General features: G+C 44.8%; 1 protein-coding gene across 7 annotated transcripts; it reads right to left on the reverse strand.

Moving 5' to 3' along the window:
- Positions 1-1,439: 1,439 nt before the first annotated feature.
- Positions 1,440-17,618, reverse strand: FAXDC2 (fatty acid hydroxylase domain containing 2). 7 transcript variants are annotated; one of them, XM_017834788.1, is made up of 11 exons: positions 17,441-17,618; positions 13,728-13,818; positions 11,483-11,547; positions 10,309-10,356; positions 7,479-7,570; positions 7,277-7,374; positions 6,463-6,584; positions 5,940-6,145; positions 4,923-5,028; positions 4,074-4,240; positions 2,908-3,064 (listed from the first exon to the last, which is right to left on the reverse strand). In XM_017834788.1, the coding sequence occupies exons 4-11, from the start codon at positions 10,354-10,356 to the stop codon at positions 2,908-2,910; spliced, it is 996 nt and encodes a 331-aa protein (XP_017690277.1). In that variant the 5' UTR covers positions 11,483-11,547; positions 13,728-13,818; positions 17,441-17,618. The 7 variants fall into 7 exon arrangements, with proteins under 7 accessions (XP_017690271.1, XP_017690277.1, XP_017690276.1 ...); XM_017834787.1 differs by having other exon boundaries at positions 13,728-13,837; XM_017834786.1 differs by having other exon boundaries at positions 13,728-13,857.
- Positions 17,619-17,693: the final 75 nt, after the last annotated feature.

Genomic DNA, 17,693 nt, shown 5'->3' on the forward strand with positions numbered 1-17,693 from the left:
TAGAGGACGGAGTTTGGCCTTGCTTTTAGCTTGGATCCTTCACCTCCCCGTGTTCTGTGCTTTTTTTGCTTTTAGAGGTCCGAGTGGTTGCACGTGTGCTCCTGTGAGTGCTGATCCGTCCCGCAGCTCACGAGAGCTGCGTGGTGCTGGTGCCCAGCTGCTTTGGGAAAGGTCTGAGGGAGGCTGAGTCGGGAGGGGGAAGTGCTCCCCTCTTCTCAGGAGGTCCCCCAGGCTGCCACAGCTTGGGGCTCCTTGCTGAGGTCAGCCCATCTTTGGGGTGCAGGTGGCTGCAACAGGTACAGAGCTCTGGCGTGGGGTCAGGAGTGGAGGTAGAAGGTGTGTTTCAGAGGAGGTTTTGTTGCTTTGCCATGCTCATTTGGGAAAAACAAACAAAAAAATAATAATACTGCTACTCTGTTTTTGCCTGTCCGTCCCTCTTCTGCTGCCCCCTTGCACCCCTGACAGGGGTCCCTTGAGTTTTGGGAACTGCTCGGGACTGGTCGACTGTACTGTAACAAACTGACGTGTTTAATCTCAGTGTCCTGCCATGTGTCTGCATGGCAGTGCAGAGGGGGCCTTCTAGCTGTTAATGCCTTTCCAGTTATTTTGTCAAAAAGAAAAAGAGGAAAAAAAAAAAAAAAAGGAAAATTGTATATGTAGCAAGCTGTGTTTGCAATGCTTATTGTCTCCTGTCTCCTCTGAGGCTGGTTATGTCACTTGTCACTGTTTGAAATGGGTGCTGGGCTCTTCTTGAGGGGGTTGCTACACTTGATGTTAAATGCCTCATTGGCTTTTTTTAAAGCTTCCAGTACAGGTAACAGATAAATGACATTTTTAACAGATGTTCCTCTCGGTGGCATGGAGCAGGCGGCTGGAGGGCAGCATTTCCAGGCGTAGTTTACAGTTTCACTTTCTGCAGACACTTGAACATAGGACCGATGTATCTGTGACAAGCACATCCCCTTGGTGGGAAGCTCCAGAGGAGTGGGCAGTGCCCTCGGTGCCAGCAGGCCCTGCAGGGTGTGCTGGGGTCCCCCTGGCCCCCCGTGCTGTCCCTGCTTGCTCCCCAGGTGCCAGCCCTGCACCGGGGGGGCTTGTGCCCGTGGTGCCCCTCGTGGGAGGGGGTGCTTGGTCCCTTCAAGCCTCCCTGGTGCAGCCCCGCTCCCCCTCCTCCCCTCCCAGCCTGTCCTGGTCCCGCTGGGGTTGAAAACCTTTGGATCTGTGGCTCAGAAACCCCTGCTGAGCTGCACCCCAGTGAGTGCAGCCCTCTGCTCTCTCGCCTGGAGCTAAAGGGGTGATGGTTTGATGTGCTGGCCCTTCTCAAACCCCATGTGTCCAACCTCAGCCTTCTGTTTCCCAAAACTAGAAAGTGTGTGCAACCTTCTTCAGCTGCATTTATCGTAGAGACAAACTTAAAATGACTCATCACAGACCATGTATCACTTGGGAGGAAAATCTTGTTAATACGGCCGGCTGTACATGATCCATCTCTGTTGATAGTACATAATCTTTGACCCATGTGCTAGGATCATCATCACGTATAAACGGAAAAGAGAAAAATGTAAAATACTTGAATGAGAGCTTGTATTATAACATTAATATTATTCAGATTATCTGCTTTCTAGGCTGATGTGATTCATTATTCTAGTAATGCTTTAGTCCTTTGTAATTTGTGGTAATTATGCTTTTTCCTTTTTAATACAAAAAAAATGTATAAAAATAAAAACTTCAAAAGACATCGCAGCCTGGGTTTTCTTTTCTGCTGACTTGCCCTCCCCAGGGAGCTGGGAGCTGATGAGTGGGCCAGGTTCATCCCTGTCTGGCTGCAGGGACCAGAGGAGGGCTGGGGAAGCAAGTTGACTTCCACAGGTAGAGCTGGGCTGACCACAGGTGAGTGCAGCACAGGTCAGCCCTGCGTGTCCCCTCCTCGGGGGGCTGCTCTAGCACTGGGGGGAAATGTGTTGTTTTTGTCCCAGGCCCCCAGGCAAGACTGGAACTTAAAAAGATTGAGAAAATTCACAGTATGTCTCAATGGGTCTGTAGGTACTTGGGGATGTGCATAAAGCTCTGGGGGCTGCTATGCCGAGTCCTTTCTTACAGTGTTTCACTGATCTCCACAGAGCTCAGGACAGCAGGGACTCAGCTTTCCTTGGAAAGACTCTTTCAGTAATTTATCATTGTGGAATTTTGGTTGTATCTTGGAGTGAGATGAGGCTCAGCAGGAGGAGGTGATGGCATGTAGCACATTAGCTCCCAGCTCCTTCCCTGTCCCATGAGGGGAAACTCACTTTTGTTTGCCACTGGTCTGTGGAGCAGCCATGAGGCCGTGACAGCCCTAATTCAGAGTGGGACTGACCTCTCCCAAGGAGAGACTGCTCAGGGGCAGTCAGGTCTCTGCTGCATGGGCAGGGGAGAGTTTCTAAAGCTGTGGCACCACTGATTTTTCCATGGGATTGCATCTACTATCCCAGGTGCTCTGTGTCTCAGAAAAATAGTGGTTTTAATACTATCACATGCAATTACAGTGACCTTGCTGGTGTTTCTATAGAGTCAGTGCTGCTGAGAGAGGCCAAAGCGTTGCCTGTGGAAACTGGTGCCAAAACCTCAGTAATTCTTAATGAAAACTCCCCAGAGTCACGTGGCCCAGAACACACCTGGCTCATGCACAGGCAGCTGGAACCAAGGGACAGTGCAAGTAATTAAGAAGCAAACCACTACATTTTGCTTAAAAATAGATTTCTAGAGCAAGAGTTTTTTGCAGTAAATGTGCAGTCATTTCCAGCAGCATGTTTGACTTCAGTTTCGGGCCTTGTTATGTGTGAACAATAACTTGTTTCCCAGTTAAAATACTATTTGGCATAAATCATTGTCTCTCACTCTGCTGGTCACAAGAGCTGCTGGGCTGGTTCACTCGGCCCTCTTGGGTGCCTCGGGGATGCTTTCGGAGAGTGGTGTGAGGCCGAGGAGGACCTTGTGTCTCTCGAAGGCTTTGGTTTGTCTGAACACTCTGTCTGTGCCATGCAGATAATCCAGCACTCCCAGGACTCCATAGCACTGGTTGAACCTGAGAACCAAACGAAGATAAACATCGCTAGAAAGCTACTGAGGTTACCTCACCTTTTGTATTTCCATTCCTTTGGGAGCCCTGTAACCTGTCTGTGATTTCTGCCCCTGCACCAGTCTCCCTGGCAGCTCTGTTGAAGCCTGGGTGAAACTTGTGCAGCTTCCCTCTTTGGTGCCTTTGTTACCCAGAAATGGTGGCACTGAGCAGCAGCCACGACTCTCCTGGGCAGCTGAGCTGTGGGAGCAGCTGGACACTTGTATTACCATTCCATGTGCTCCCAAGACTCAGCTGCCATGGGACACAGAGTGGCTGTGCTTCCAGCACTGGGATACTGGCACAGCTGTCCTGCCCAGAGAGCATCTTGGATCTGCAATCATCTGTGTCCTGACAGGAGCTGAGATTTAGAGGAAACAACAGATAAGAACTGGCACCATGTTTGTGGTGCTGCCCAACATTTGGGTGGCGAGTGAACTGTCCCATGGGCTGGATCTGTAGGAGGGGCAGACTTGAAGATGTGTCTGGTACACATCTGGGAGATGGGAACAATTCTTCCACTGCTCAGGTATGTGTCCCTGAACAACCTGCTGCAACTGCTCTCTCCAGAATAGGAGGAGGCTGGGAATCTCTGCCAGGAAGGGTTGTGATTGTCTGGGCAAGGTGTTATCTGATTAGTGTTTCTAATCCCAGTGTATGGGAGAGGAACAGACAGGCTTCCTGCATGTTCCCTTCACCTGTGTGACTTGCCCTTGCTCTGTCTTTACATCACATGCAATATCCTCTAAACTTCTAGGAAGAGCCTTGCAGAGAACTGTCTTTGACAGGGCTTGAAATCCTGATCTGTTTTAACTGCTGTAAGAACTGGCAGCATTCAGCAAGTGAACTGGAGAGCTGCTCTGCCTGTACATGAGTCGTGCAAACCCACTTGACCCTTGGAAAGGAGCTCTGCCCACCAGCGGTGCCAGAGTGCCGGCAGGAGGGGAAGGGGAAGCTGAGCAGTGCCCAGACGTACTTGAGGTGGTGGAAGTCGTGGAACTCTGGAGATGGCAGGAAGGGCAGGTGGTATCCACAGTGTGAAATGCTTGTTGTTACGAGAGCAAGGGAGAACCACACTGAGATTGAAACAATGTGAGACCCCATGACCATCGGGCCAGTTATGACAGGCAGCGTGTTGGAGAGCTGGAAAGGAGAACAAACCACCTCAGTAATGCTCCACAACAAGCAGACCCTCCTCAAGGAGCTAAATTGTGTCACCTGGGTGATGCATGACATTAGTTTTGTGCAAACAGCACAAAGGGAAGATGCCTCTGTGAACATCTTAATAAAGTTACATAATCATCCAAAAAATAATTACAGGACTAACAGAGTTCTACTAACTGCAAAACACAGTCATAGCCCAAGCTCCCTAAGCTTGTAGGAGGAGTTAGACATGAGACCAAAATATGGATGTGAGGGCAGCATGATTCCAGTAAATCATCCTGGAGTCTGAGGTATGAATTTCAGCTTCACTGTGGAATAACACTGAGGCTCCTCTTGGGAAACCTCACTGTAAAAGGGTATGGCCTGTGGACACACACAGTGATGTGATGATCTGCATCACTTCACTGTGTCCTGCCCGTGACACACAGACTCAGAGCTGGTGCTCTGGCCCAGGACTCCTGTTAACAGGAGATGGGACTTCTAAGTGGAATCTTTTCAAGGTGGGATGTGTTTTCTGGGAAGTCTCAGCTGGAGCAGCGCTGGGAGACACTCCTGCAAACACTGATCACATTTGCTTCTCTTCCCTTACCACTCCTCCTAATCCCATGGAAATCATGCTCCACACAGCAACTGGAGGGTGATTATGGGAGAATCCACTTACTATGTGTTCTACAGGGTGAGCATAAATGGAGACCACGCCGACGGGGGCTGTCCACTCATGGTGCTTCTTGTGAATGTGCTTATACAGGACTGGGTGGTGAACAAGCCTAAGCAGAGCAAACAGAGAAAGGAGAAAACAGAGAAAGGCAGGTTTTGAGCTCTGCAGAAAGGAACATGGAAAAACAGAACACAGAATTTCTGTGGGGGACTTGCTCATATCTCCTCTCACTTAAGGATTTAAACTGGGAATAAGAGTGTAGGACTCCTGGCTTCCCATGCTCTCTCTCTGTAGTACTGAGCCTTCACTCAATTGATGTGTCCACTGGCTGATGTTAAACTTAGTCCACATAAATCCTATAAATCAATGTCCCTGAATGACTCATTTGCTCAAATATGGGAGTACTGCTTAGGGGAAGACTCTGTATTTTCACTGTTTTGACTTTTCCAACTGGCATCTATTAGAGTCAGAATTTTTGGTTCCATGGGCCCTTTGTAAGAAATAGATTTTACATTTTTTTGGTGCATTTGTCTAAAAGGGAAACCTACATATTTCTGAGAGTGCTGAGCTCACTTCTGCATGGGCTTTTGTAGGCTTTTGTCCTCCTTGTTCTAGCTTTGTCCTCTAGAAATCCTGCAGTGTTGGGAGCCAGGCCCTGTTTAGTAGGTGTTGTACAAGGGAACAGGAGATCAGTCACTGACCTTTTGGACTTTTTTTCTTTCAGGATACTGAGCCTCACTCTTTTCAAAGAACACAGCTCTTGTGTAAAGCTGCCTGTTTTGTTTCTCCCTTAGCTTCTAAGCTGTTCCACCTTTGTAATTTTACCCATTTTTGCTTACTCTAGGTAGTGGCAGCACCAAAGCCTCATGTTGTAAGGGTGCATTTCAGGACCTGTAAGTTTTCCCATATAAATACTAGACTGGTGGAAGAGGGGGACTAGGATTATTGCTGTTGTAGGAGATGAGTATAAGCTTAAAGGCATGGAGGAGAATCAGAGTCCTGTTCCTGTGCTCAACTCACCTGTGTGTATAATAGAAGAGAATTTCCTCTATTATGATGAAGATGCTTAGCTCCACAAGAAACCACTGGAAAGTGGGTAATTCCTTGCTGAAGGTGTTGCCCCACCATTTCATGACATGGAACATGGCCACAAGCATAGGCAAGGAGACAAAGAACTGATTACCCAGTGCTGTGTAGATGGCTTGGCACAGCTTCTTTGTGTCCACCTGCAAAAGAGAAGTCAGGATTTGAGGCAAAGTAAGAAGTGATGCAGCTTTAGTTGGAAGGATAAAAAGCTTTTAGATTTACAGGCAGTTCATTTTGGGACCAACTTTTTAACAAGCTGTCAATCCAGATCTGATCAGTAACCTGATTATAGGATCTGCCTTCCTCTCTGCAGTGGATATACAAGACTTGGCTTGATTCTCCTGGAATCCTACCTGGTTGCAAGAGAAAAGCATAACAGGTTCTTCTCCCCATTCCTGGCCTAAGAGACTGCAGGAAGTGTTTAGCCAGCAGAAGAGGCAGAGTGGGAAGTACTTACAGGATCATTCTTGCCCAGCTGAATGCGATAGCGAGTAATGAAAGTTGGCTTTCCTGTTATATCAGCCACCATAAGGATTCCATTGAAGCCCCAGAAAGCAAGTGCAGGCACCAATGCAGCCCCTGTGGCATGAGGAGAGGGCAGAGATGTGTGAATGAATTGAGAGCTATGAATAAATCAGAAACAAAATACACTGGCATAGTATCCAGAGGACCTTGCTGGGACTCAGACGTGCCAAGACCTGCCCTGAGATGCTTTAAAATGGAATATGGGTAAGTTTTGACATCCAGGTAAGATCTAAAGAATGGGGAGGAGGTTAGAGAGGACAAATGTCTCACAGGTTGAAACTTGAGAAAACTGAGGCTAAGAAAAGGCCTCTCTCTTCTGGGTTACTTTTAAATACAAGTAGTATAACGTTGAGTTGATCCCTAGAACCTTGCAAGGTCCCTATAAGTTCTGTTCACCAGCTGTTAATCACAGAGAAGAGTTTTACAGGTACTAGAACAAGAGTAAAATCCATTAATTGTACTTAAATTTTTAGTAATCAGTTCTGCTGAGTCATTCAGTTCTCACAGGAGCAAAGTATCTTCACAGGGAAGCCATTTCAGCAGCAGAAAAAGATCAGATTTTTAATCTGTACAGGGGGTCTAACGGTGACCCCATTCAAAGGCAGAACAGCTGCACAACATCAGCTGTCTCTGGCTTCCAAGCCAGTGCTTTTCTGTGGGATTAGTGAGTTTGGCAGGTCCATGAACCCCTTTTACATACAGTACATGGATGATTTCTCCTACAGAGGAGTGTTGTTAAAACTCACCAAGGAGGAAGATTGTCCACTCATCTCCCTCAAAGAAGTTGTAGAACTTCAGCCATGTTGTTTGCCAGAAATTGCCTAAAGTTATATCCTGCATAAACCTGTGGAAATAAGAGTTCTTGGTTGCCCATCTTCTTGTCATCCACTTTTTTCCCCTCTTCACAGAAAAGTTTCCCCTCAAGCCACTTTGTTTGAACAATCTTACCAAGAAACAGAGTTCACTAAGGCAGTGAACATGAGCAGGCCTGTACTGAAGGCGTAGGCACTGATCTTCAAGGCATCCCAGAGCTTCTCTTCCTGTGAGAATCAAAAAGAGAAAGCACATGCTGCTGAGGCCTGCCCTGGCATTTTTGGTATTTGCAGTGGTAAAGGCAGTCCTGTGATGGCCTGTTTTGTTTCACACACACTCTAAAGAACACAGTAACAAAGCTGTTATAGGATATTGTGTGTAATTGAGGGGGCAGTACACACACATCCATCTGCCATGCTTACAGAGACCTGACGTGTCACTGATGTGGAATTTCTCTGGAATAACCAAAGGGAGAGAAAGGACCACTGATTTTTTCCTCTCTGTTTTTATTTGGATGCTGCTCAGTACCTGGAGGGCTATAATACAAGGAGCTTCTGGATAACTCGGAGCAGTGGGAAAAGAACACCTGGGGGTAAGGAGTGCTGCTCCACTTCAGCACCTCCCTCCTTCAGTATTTTCTCCCTCCCAGGATACAGTATGCTTTTTCCCACCCAAAATAGTCAAGAGCTGCTGTGCTCAGATGACCTGGTTAACAGCTCCAGTTAATCCAGAACCTCTCCTCTCAACATTCCTTTTTGTTTTGAAGACCCTTTGTGAAGCCCATTGCCCACCTGCCCAGAAACTTGCCTTTTTTCCCCAAGTATAACAGAGCTTTAACACCTTTCCTTTCATAATTCACTTTGTTGTGCCTTTAGGCCATCACAGGTACAACTCAGCTCCAGTGCTGAGAGTACAACTTGGCCAGCAGGTATCATGTGCCATCTGTATAAAACAACTGCACATCAACAGGGAGCTAAAACACTCAGCTTCTCACAAGTACAAAGTTCTATAAATCCCTGCTCTCAGCCACAGAAATGTTATCTTCTGAAGAAATATTCCTGTGGGCAGCTCTAATGTTAGCAGGACTTTTTATCACAGTAAGGATTTTAACTTTACAGAGCAACTGCAAGACTCAGAAAATTACCAGTGAGACCTTTTGATTCTAGGAATAAGTATATTCAAAAAGCAGCATTCAATATTTGAATATTTAAATATTCAAAACCAAGATGTTTAGCAAATATATGACAAATTTGTAATTAATGATCTGTCTTTTAGAGTGGCCCAAATTTGAATTGGTTCTGGAGTTCAGCAATCTTAGTTTGGTTTTTCCTGAGTGAATATGAATTATATTTATCTGCAGGATAAATGTTTTTAAAAAAATCAATGTAATTTTAAAATAATATTATATAATAACCAGCTATTGTCTTCTTCATTCCTCTGTCCTTCCTGTTTTTTAACTGTGGTGTTGTGCTGTACAAACAGACTGGAGTAGAAATAGTATGATTCATAGTTGCAGTTCTGCTTGTCTCCTGTCAGAGAGGACAAACAAGAGAGGCAACTCACTGAGAAACATTGAATGCAGGTGGTTTAGGGTAATGCAATATAGAAAAATTCTCTTTACGTGGCTTTCAGATTTTGTAACAGCTACAGAACATTAAATGTGACCCAGGACTTGTCAGCAATATTTATCTGTCCCAGGACAGAACTTTGCTTGTTAGCACTGAAATATTCCTTATTAAAACAAACAAACATTTCCTCTTATCACCTTCTTTTTTTTTTTTTTTTAATCAAGTGAGCAACTGGGGAGGAATTAATTGCCAGGACTCTTACCCTACAGCTTGATGTTTGTGAACCCTAGAGGTTTATATTATAGCAATGCTATCAGCTGCCAGTGTTATCACTGGCTGTACTGAACTGCAAAGGCCAGGCTGGCAAAAGTCTCAACTCCAGCTTCAGATAGTGCCTGCTGGATCCTGGGCTGGAGATCTGCTCTCTTAGCAATTTCATACTTCCAGTTGCCTCCATGTTATGCTGAAGTAAGACTTTCTTAATCTTTAGACCCTGGAACATCACCCACATATTCTTAAAAAAAAATGTTACAAAAGCTATAAAAAGCTTTGAGCTTTTTCTCCTGGGATGAAGCAAGAACATACCAAACAAAAATTCTTATTTGGTCTAACTAAAAATTTTAACACTTGTAAGACATCAGATTTCAGATGCTTTAGCATCCTCCAGCTGAAGAACTCAAAAGTTTCAAAAATTAGTAACTCCTAATACTCACCACACACTGTGCAAGTCTTGCCTTGAGACAGGATAGAGTAGGTAAAGCTCAGAACCTCAGCTATTTAAAAAGCCCTTTGGCTAGAAACTGTTTTGTTTTGGGGCTGTGCTTTTATTGCATGTGATGAAGTGATTACATGAACAAGTCACACACAATGTAATTACATGAGCTGTAGAAGCAGAGAAGTTTACATATATATATAAAAAAAATCTTGTTCATCAAGTCCAAGTACTTAACACCCTGTTTCTCTTCATGCCAACAGCTCCAGCACAGTAGTTTCCAAACTAATTCATGGATTGCTTGAGTTCTTGCCCTTAAAGGGCTTGTAGAAGTTGGCAAATTCCTTAAGTGCAGGTTGCTGCTGGCATGGTGAAGAGACTGGGGCACATCAGCTGGGTCTGGGCCCAGTGAGGTGGTCCAGCTTCTGGTTATGGGGGAGTGTTGTGGGTTCTTGCCACACAAAGATAACAGGCCTTTCCTCACTTGCTGCTGTAGCTGCAGTCCACTGGAAGGGAAAAACACAGGGGAAATACTGCTGTAGTGATAAGAGATGAGCTCCTAATTGTACTAAAGTGATCGGAACGCGGATGTGTCTGTCACTTCTCTTAGAAGATGATTCAACACATCCAGCCTTCCAAAGCACCTGGATAATTCTTCCCTTAAAAGTTGACCTTGAGCCTTTACCTGCTTCTGCTGCTCAGCCACGGTGGAATATCCAGAGTCTCTTTTCATCTGAAATAAAAGGTGATCTAAGTAAGTGAACCTTGGACAGCTGGAGAGTGAAAGAACACACGCTGGCAACAGCAAATCCCCTCAACTTCCAGTCCGTTGCAAAAGTGTAAAATATTTACTCTGTGCGCCCTGTCCTGTCCTGCTCCATCCTTCAAGCTGAGCTCTAGAGAAGAAAAATGCCCTTATTTCCTGATGAGTTAGAAGTGTCCCAGAAGACTAACAGGGATGCAAGGATAACAAAGAAATATAGGAGGATAGCCAAACCCAAAGCTTTTTGCTCGTGGCACACGTGTGTTGTGGCACAGCTGCCTCCCTTGATCTGACCCAGGAATACAGTGCACCCAGCAGCAGCTCCAGCCCTTCTCAGACTGTGAGGAAATGATGATGTGGGATGTTTCCTTCCATAACAACAACATGCAGTTAAACTAACAGGAATGAAAAAGAAAAATCCTAAAACAACAAAGTGAGTTTGTGCCACAAAGGATTAACACAGTAGAGCTCCACAGAGCCTTCACTCATGTGGCAGAGAAACTGTAAATTACAGCCTAAGAACATGGTAACTGATAAAATCATCTTTGCTTCAAGTCCTGCTATGGTCAGTTGGAGGGTTAAAGTCCTAAATGGACATGTGGCCACCTCATAATAAATCCCCTTGCATCTGGCTCTGGCTTGACCATTTGTTAATCGTTTTGTTAAAAAAAACTTCAAAAATAAATCAGACCCAAGGTTTAAGTAGCTGCTGGCCTTCACCACTGGCCACAGCCATGAAGGGTTCTCTATGTCAGGCCACGTTCTGGCTGTCCTAGGGATTATTGTGTAGCTGTTTTTATATTGCAACACTCTTATCATCAAATATAATTAGCAAAAGTTAACAAAACATTCCTTAATGTTTTCTTGGTTTCACATGATCTTTAAGAACAAACACACAAGTTCTAATAATACAATGGCCAGATTACTGAGGACTGAGGAATTTAATCCATTTTGCTTTTCATACTCAGCAGAATATTCAAGCACAGGCAAAACATGTTACCTAAGGTACAAAGGAAAGCACAGAAAGGTTTAAAGGCACCTGTCTAAGGCACAAACACTTGGAAAATTACCCATTAGGAAGATGATACTCTATTACCTTTATGATGGAGGGAAGTCTCTTAGGAGTACTCTTCTTGCAGCGACTCAGAAAGGAGGAATACACTGCCAAAAAGAAGTCCCCTTATTAGCCAGGAGGTTATAGTTTACCTTTGAAATTATAGCCTTCTGGGTTCTTGCAAATATAACTCTGTTTATTTACAGGTGTTTCCAGCTCTGTTTCTCTACATTACATATTAGTATGCAGGCTAAAGGGCATGAGATAGAAAAATTAAGACACCTTCTTCCTGCTTACTCTTGGACAGAAAAGGACAAGAACAGCCCACCACACACTTCAGTGGAAGAAACTAATGTTAAACAGTTTTGAGAAGGAAAAAAGAAAAACTAGGTAAAAAGTGATTTGAAACTGGAAACTGTGAGCTCAACTCCCAACCCCCTATTTCAATACCAGGGTTGGCTGTACTCCTATGGGAAATGCCAACTTTTGGTAGCAGTCTTAAAAAAAACCCAAACCCAAGTTCACTTCGTCTCCCTTGGCCAAAAAAGGTAGTGTGAGAAGTGCCCTAAGGTGCTATTGCTTAAAATGAGAATGCATTAGGGAGCTCACAGTGTCCAGGGCTTCTTGTCTTTCCCCAGACCTAGAGCTCCTCACTACTGGACTCTGTGAGCTGCCAGGGCCAATCCTCTTCTCCTCTTATATGTTGTTTGCCAACCACAATTTTATTGATAAAATATAGTTGGACTCTAAGATAAGTTGATGAAGAATACCTGTAAGAAACAATCATAAATAACCTGCTGGCCTGAACACAACAGCGTGAATAATCCTTGCCACAAGGATAAATTTAAATTGATCTTATCATAGTTTTTACAAGACCTTCTGATCGCATCTGTTACATAACATGCATTATATGCCCATCTTGTCACAGAGGTCCTCTTAGGGCAGGTGTGCCCACTGCCTCCAAGAAAACAAATGCTTGAAATATGTCAGGCTTGAATAATCCATTCATTTTTGAGGCTTTGTTCCATTCCAGCTTTCTTAACAGGTTGTTCAGAGCCTTCAACAGTTGAGTGTCTGCAGGGAGGGAGATTCCACAGCTTCTCCAGGAAATCTGTTCCAGCATTTGACAACCTTCACTGTGATTTTTTTCCCCCTCAGAATTTGCCTTGTTATAACTCCTATTATTTGCCCTTTGGCTGTGCACATCCCTATCTTTACAACCACCCAGCAGGGAGCTGAAAACAGTAATGTGCAACACTTATTAATGTGTAAAATGCAATATGCAACCTCTAGTAAGCCACATTTCAGGATAAAACTTTACATTATTTACACTAAACCAAAATAAATTTGGATGGATGAGGTTTTCCCCAACATCTAATTACCTACTCTTTTTAGTGTTGGGTAATGTCTCTCCTGATTCAGAATAAACCAAATACATTAAAAAACCATTCATGTAACCATGGCTGTTTCAGCAAACAAAAAAGCCATTCAACTGCTTGGCACTGCTCTCATGTTGGCATGTTTTACAGCCCCGAATCAACCAGTGAAGCTCTCAGCTGCCTGCAGCTATTTCCAAATATCAGCTAGAACTAGAGCTGTGTAAGAAAAAAAAAGAGTTCCTTTTCAGTTATTTCAAATTAGTTAACACAAAATTTGATCCAGATCAAATTCTCAACCTTAAAGTAAGAGTAACTGATTTTCCAGTCAGTCTCTTGACATTAAAGGGGATTCATACACTAGTCAAAAAAGAATTCTAATACATTTTTTAAATTATTATTTCCATGTATAACTTCATTTGTCCAACAAGTGTTCATTAAGTCACAGATCTGTTTTCAGCAAATTTTCCACTTCAGGTACCAGGATAGGTTAGTTTGTCTAAGCCATGTTTTACAATGCTCAGTATAATCTGAAAAGGAAAGAACTGCCATATTTTTTACAATTGTTTTAACATGTGCATCATTACTTATGCCCCATCTCTGCTGTCCCCTTAGATTTCTGGTGCCAAGATGAGGCACCACAGGTGCCACTCCCCCTGCACTGTACCCATTGCACTGCACCCTTCTGACAGCAGCCAGACAGTCCTGCACAGAGGGTGCAGCTGAGTGACTGGCTGCCCACCTCGGTATTCCTTCTGCCTTCCTGCTTAAACCTTCTGTTGTAGACCTTAATTCCCTGGAATCAACCTTTATAGTGCACAGACAGTGGAAAGCTGCTCCTGGGAGAAAAAAGGCTGTAACTATTCATGAAAGTACAGAACATATAGAAACAAAACCACAGGACCACTCACCTGGTCACCTGAGCAGTTGCATATCCACGAAGCTCTGTGGACAGACACTGGACCAGACGTCGTTTGATGTCCTACCAAGCCCTGCACGGGTCTGAGGGCAACCACCGTTCCTAGAAAAGCTCACAATGGACTTCACACAGACACACGACACTGCCTTTCAATGACTTCCTCAAAGTTTCTATCATATCTTTTCAAGCTACTACACCCTTGAACTCTGGCTGCCCATTCTTCGCTCACCTCCTGCTGATGGTAGCCTAGGAGAGGTCCTTTGTGTCTATTCAGAGCCCAGAGTTCAACTCTTCACCTTTCACTACTGCTGTGGAAACTTTATGAGGGTTTAGGCAAAGGCAACAGGGGTGTGTTTCCAAGCAGAGCCGGCTGTCCCCTCCCAGACAAGTCATGTGAAGCCAGTGCCATGTCACTCACTGTTAGTGCTGGCAGTGTTCCCCGTGCCTATGTGCTGTTACTCAGTTAAGCATGTGCAATACATCTCTGCAGGTAAGAATTTTTCATCAAGAGTTCATCACAGTACCTGAGAATAAAAGAGCCACCAACGCCCTAAGGATAAGTAGTTTTTATAATTCAGCAACTCATGTTTTGAGCACAAAATAGCTAGAGTGAGTACAACTGAATGGGTCAAAGGTGTATTTGTTAAAAGCAATAAGGGTTACTGTGCAATCTGGCAAAAAACCAGCAGTCCAGTTTTCATTCTGCTGTACTAGGTCTATAAATTATACCAACGCTGTTGTTACACAGTGTCCTCAACCAGTCACAGGCAGTGGTTCCATGAGGAAGAAGATGCATATAGGTTAGCACGTGCTTGGGCTTAGTTGTCTTTGAATATGATGTTTACAGACCATAAAGTCTGTAATTATGCTATTGCAGAGAGCAAGATGTAATTTACAGTAGTATTGGTCTTTATTATGCAAATGTGGCCCCAATCTGTTACTTACCCAATATATAGTGACTTATTACAAACTAAGCTCTGAGAACTGAGTGTTATTATCATAACTTTCCAGACTTATTTTTTCACATGAGGAAAAACAAGGAATATCACCTCTCCCTCACAGTTAGCCTTGTATGGCCACTCTCAGGTGAAGCAACCTCTCACCCCAGTAGAGCCGGAGCTGCGGAGGGCTGCAAGCGTGACTAGAATTTAACAGCGTTACTGTTGCTGTTGACACTTTCTCTTGACTAATTCCAACTGCTCCATAGTAGGAATTTGTAATTCTTAGCTACTGCTACTAATTGTTATTTATCAAAGACAGCAGACTCAACAGGGAGGAATGTGATTCCTTCAAACTATGTACTCACATGCAGAGGAGGAAGTGGAAATGGGCATTTCAAGAGGGGGATGCCACATGGATGATGTCCTGAGCCCATCTTTGTTTGGACTTGAGATTGCAGTGGGAGGATTGTCCATCCAACAGCCAAAAGCAGCTGATAAAACAGCGAATTTCAAAGACCTCGGTGTTCCTTTGTAACCACTGCTCAATTCCAACATGGGTGATCTCTGAAATATTCATACCCATAGGAACAGACAGCTCAGCACATCAGGGATGTGACAGCTCATGACATTACATCATAGGGATGTAAATGTCATTTATCTTCTGCTGTAACTTGTGTCTAGCACATGTTGTCACTAATCAGCTGCTTCTCTGCTGGCTGCCCTGTGCCCTGCACTGGTGTCTCCACCACAGACACTCCAAGGCTGGTGCAATCTTTGCTGAGGAATGCAAGAAGTCTGATTTCTTCTCAGCAGAAAAGCCTTTTGATTAGAGACTTAATACCTTTGATCACTCTCCACAGTTTTTTTAATAGTCACTGGTTGTTTCAGTTGTTTGAAAAGAGTATCAGGAAAAATCTCTGAAGTACATTTCAGGCTTGTACGAGCCCACTCTGATAGTTCCTCTAACACTGAAGAGGAATCTGACCTTGGCATGCCTCACCTACTCCCTAATTCCCTGTGTTCTGAACCAGATTTCTAACCATCTCCTAGGGCACACGTGGCCACCACCTACTACTGCAGTGGTGGCTTTGGAAGCATCTGTGGAACCACAGAAGGGTTAGAAAAATGTAAAATTTTAGGATTTCCGTAAGTAAGTTATTTCCTCATTTGTGGTGCTGTGACTGAGCTCTACAAGAAAGGAACAACTGTTTCTACAGGTCATGATCCAGGACATGCAGCTCCAGCTGCCCCACACGAAGATGTTGAGCTAAAGCCCTTTATTCCACTTTATAATGTAGCTCTACACACACAAACTGTTTTTTGTACTCTGCTCTTAACAGAACCAGAGGGTGTGAGGACTCCTTGGACTTCTGGACCTGGAGCATGGTTACTTCCAAGTACAAAGACCATGAGACTTTTTTAAAGAGGAAGGTGCCTTTTCCAGCTATTCTTCGTCTTTATTAGCTATGATCAAAATCAGCCATGCTTGGAAAAACAAATTCTGATCTCCATCAGCAAAATATGTCACCAGCACTCCCCACCAGTGCTTGCAAACATCCTTCAACAGCCTTTTTTTACATGGGAATTTTTAAACACTACAAGTGTAATTTATCACAGGCGATTATTGCCTGCAACACATTTTTGTGAGAGTACCAAGGCACAAATATTTACAGTGTCCTGAGAAGATGCATCCTCCCTTTCCCCCTGGATTCAACATACCTTCGAGTGCTGGGTCTGTGAGCAAGAAAAATATGTATGTGTATTTAACTCTGAACTCTTTAGAAATAAAAAAAAAGATCTATGCACAGAGTGCTGTAATCCAACCTGGTGAATTCACCTGCTAACAACATGTTTTCTAGCATGAAATCCCAAACTCAAGTGACCACGGGCAGAAAGGTGATTACTTTCTGCCCATGTAGCATATTGCATAATAGATAAGATACTCAATGCCAGAGACTGCAAAGCTAAGGCAAAATGGTAACTATCATCTATGAAGATAAACTTCGACTCAAAATAACATGAAATAATGGCATGTCATAAGATGTTGACAGCAACAAGGTCACTTGACAGAGAGCAGCACTCAAAAACCCTCTTCTAAATGTTACATTTCTGCTGAGGCACGAACATTAAAACTGAGACACTGAACTATGAAGTGGGAAAGACCCCATGAATCGGTTTTCCAGATACTTTGATCGAAATGGGTGGGCAAGTAGCTGAGACTCAGTGAGAAGAAAGACTCCCAAATGGTGGGCAGATAACACAGTACTAGAATGCATGTAAATATATATATATACACACACACACATATGTATTTTATAACAGATGCAACCCTGTCCAGAAGGCAGGCAGTCTAAAGGAAATACTATCCAAGCTTAATTAGTAGACAAGCTTCCAAGTAAATTGCCTCTCTGCCATCAGCATCAGCCCGCAAAACAGTGTTGGCGGCCGCGTTCCACAAGCAGTTCGCTTATGCTGCTTCACCAGGTAGAACCTTCTGTTGCTAACTTAATTGAAATTCCATTCCCGGAACAGCAGAAGCCAGGCTAAAAGTCTGCAGGTGTAGCAGGGACTTGTAAGACTTCTACGCTCCTGCAGGAAGCAGCAGAATTTCCTCAACTAATGAGCTCGACACGCACTGCACCGTAGGGGCGACACGTGCCGGGACAGCGGTGGTTTGCACTCTGGGCCTTGGAAAATGAACCCTTATCCCGCTCCGCCACCCTGCGCGCCCTCGGGCCTGGCCCCGACCCGGGGACCCCCTCACCTCCCCTGTGGTGAGGGAGGGGCGGCCGCTGATCCTTCCGGGGACGCTCAGCCAAGGCCCGGCGCAGCCCGTATCCCGAGGGGTCGGGGCGCTGGGGCTCCCCATGCTGGGAGCCCATCCGGTCCCGCCGGGCGGAGGCTCCCGGCTCCCTCACCCTTCATCCCTCCCCTCCCCCCGCCCGGGGGCTTTGGACGCGCCCGCCGCGCGCAGCGCTGAGAGCCCGGTTGAGCCCATTCCCGGCACCGCAGGGGGG

This window comes from Lepidothrix coronata, unplaced genomic scaffold (assembly GCF_001604755.1).
Source record: "Lepidothrix coronata isolate B3197 unplaced genomic scaffold, Lepidothrix_coronata-1.0 Scaffold240, whole genome shotgun sequence".
NCBI classification, from domain to species: Eukaryota; Metazoa; Chordata; class Aves; order Passeriformes; family Pipridae; genus Lepidothrix; species Lepidothrix coronata.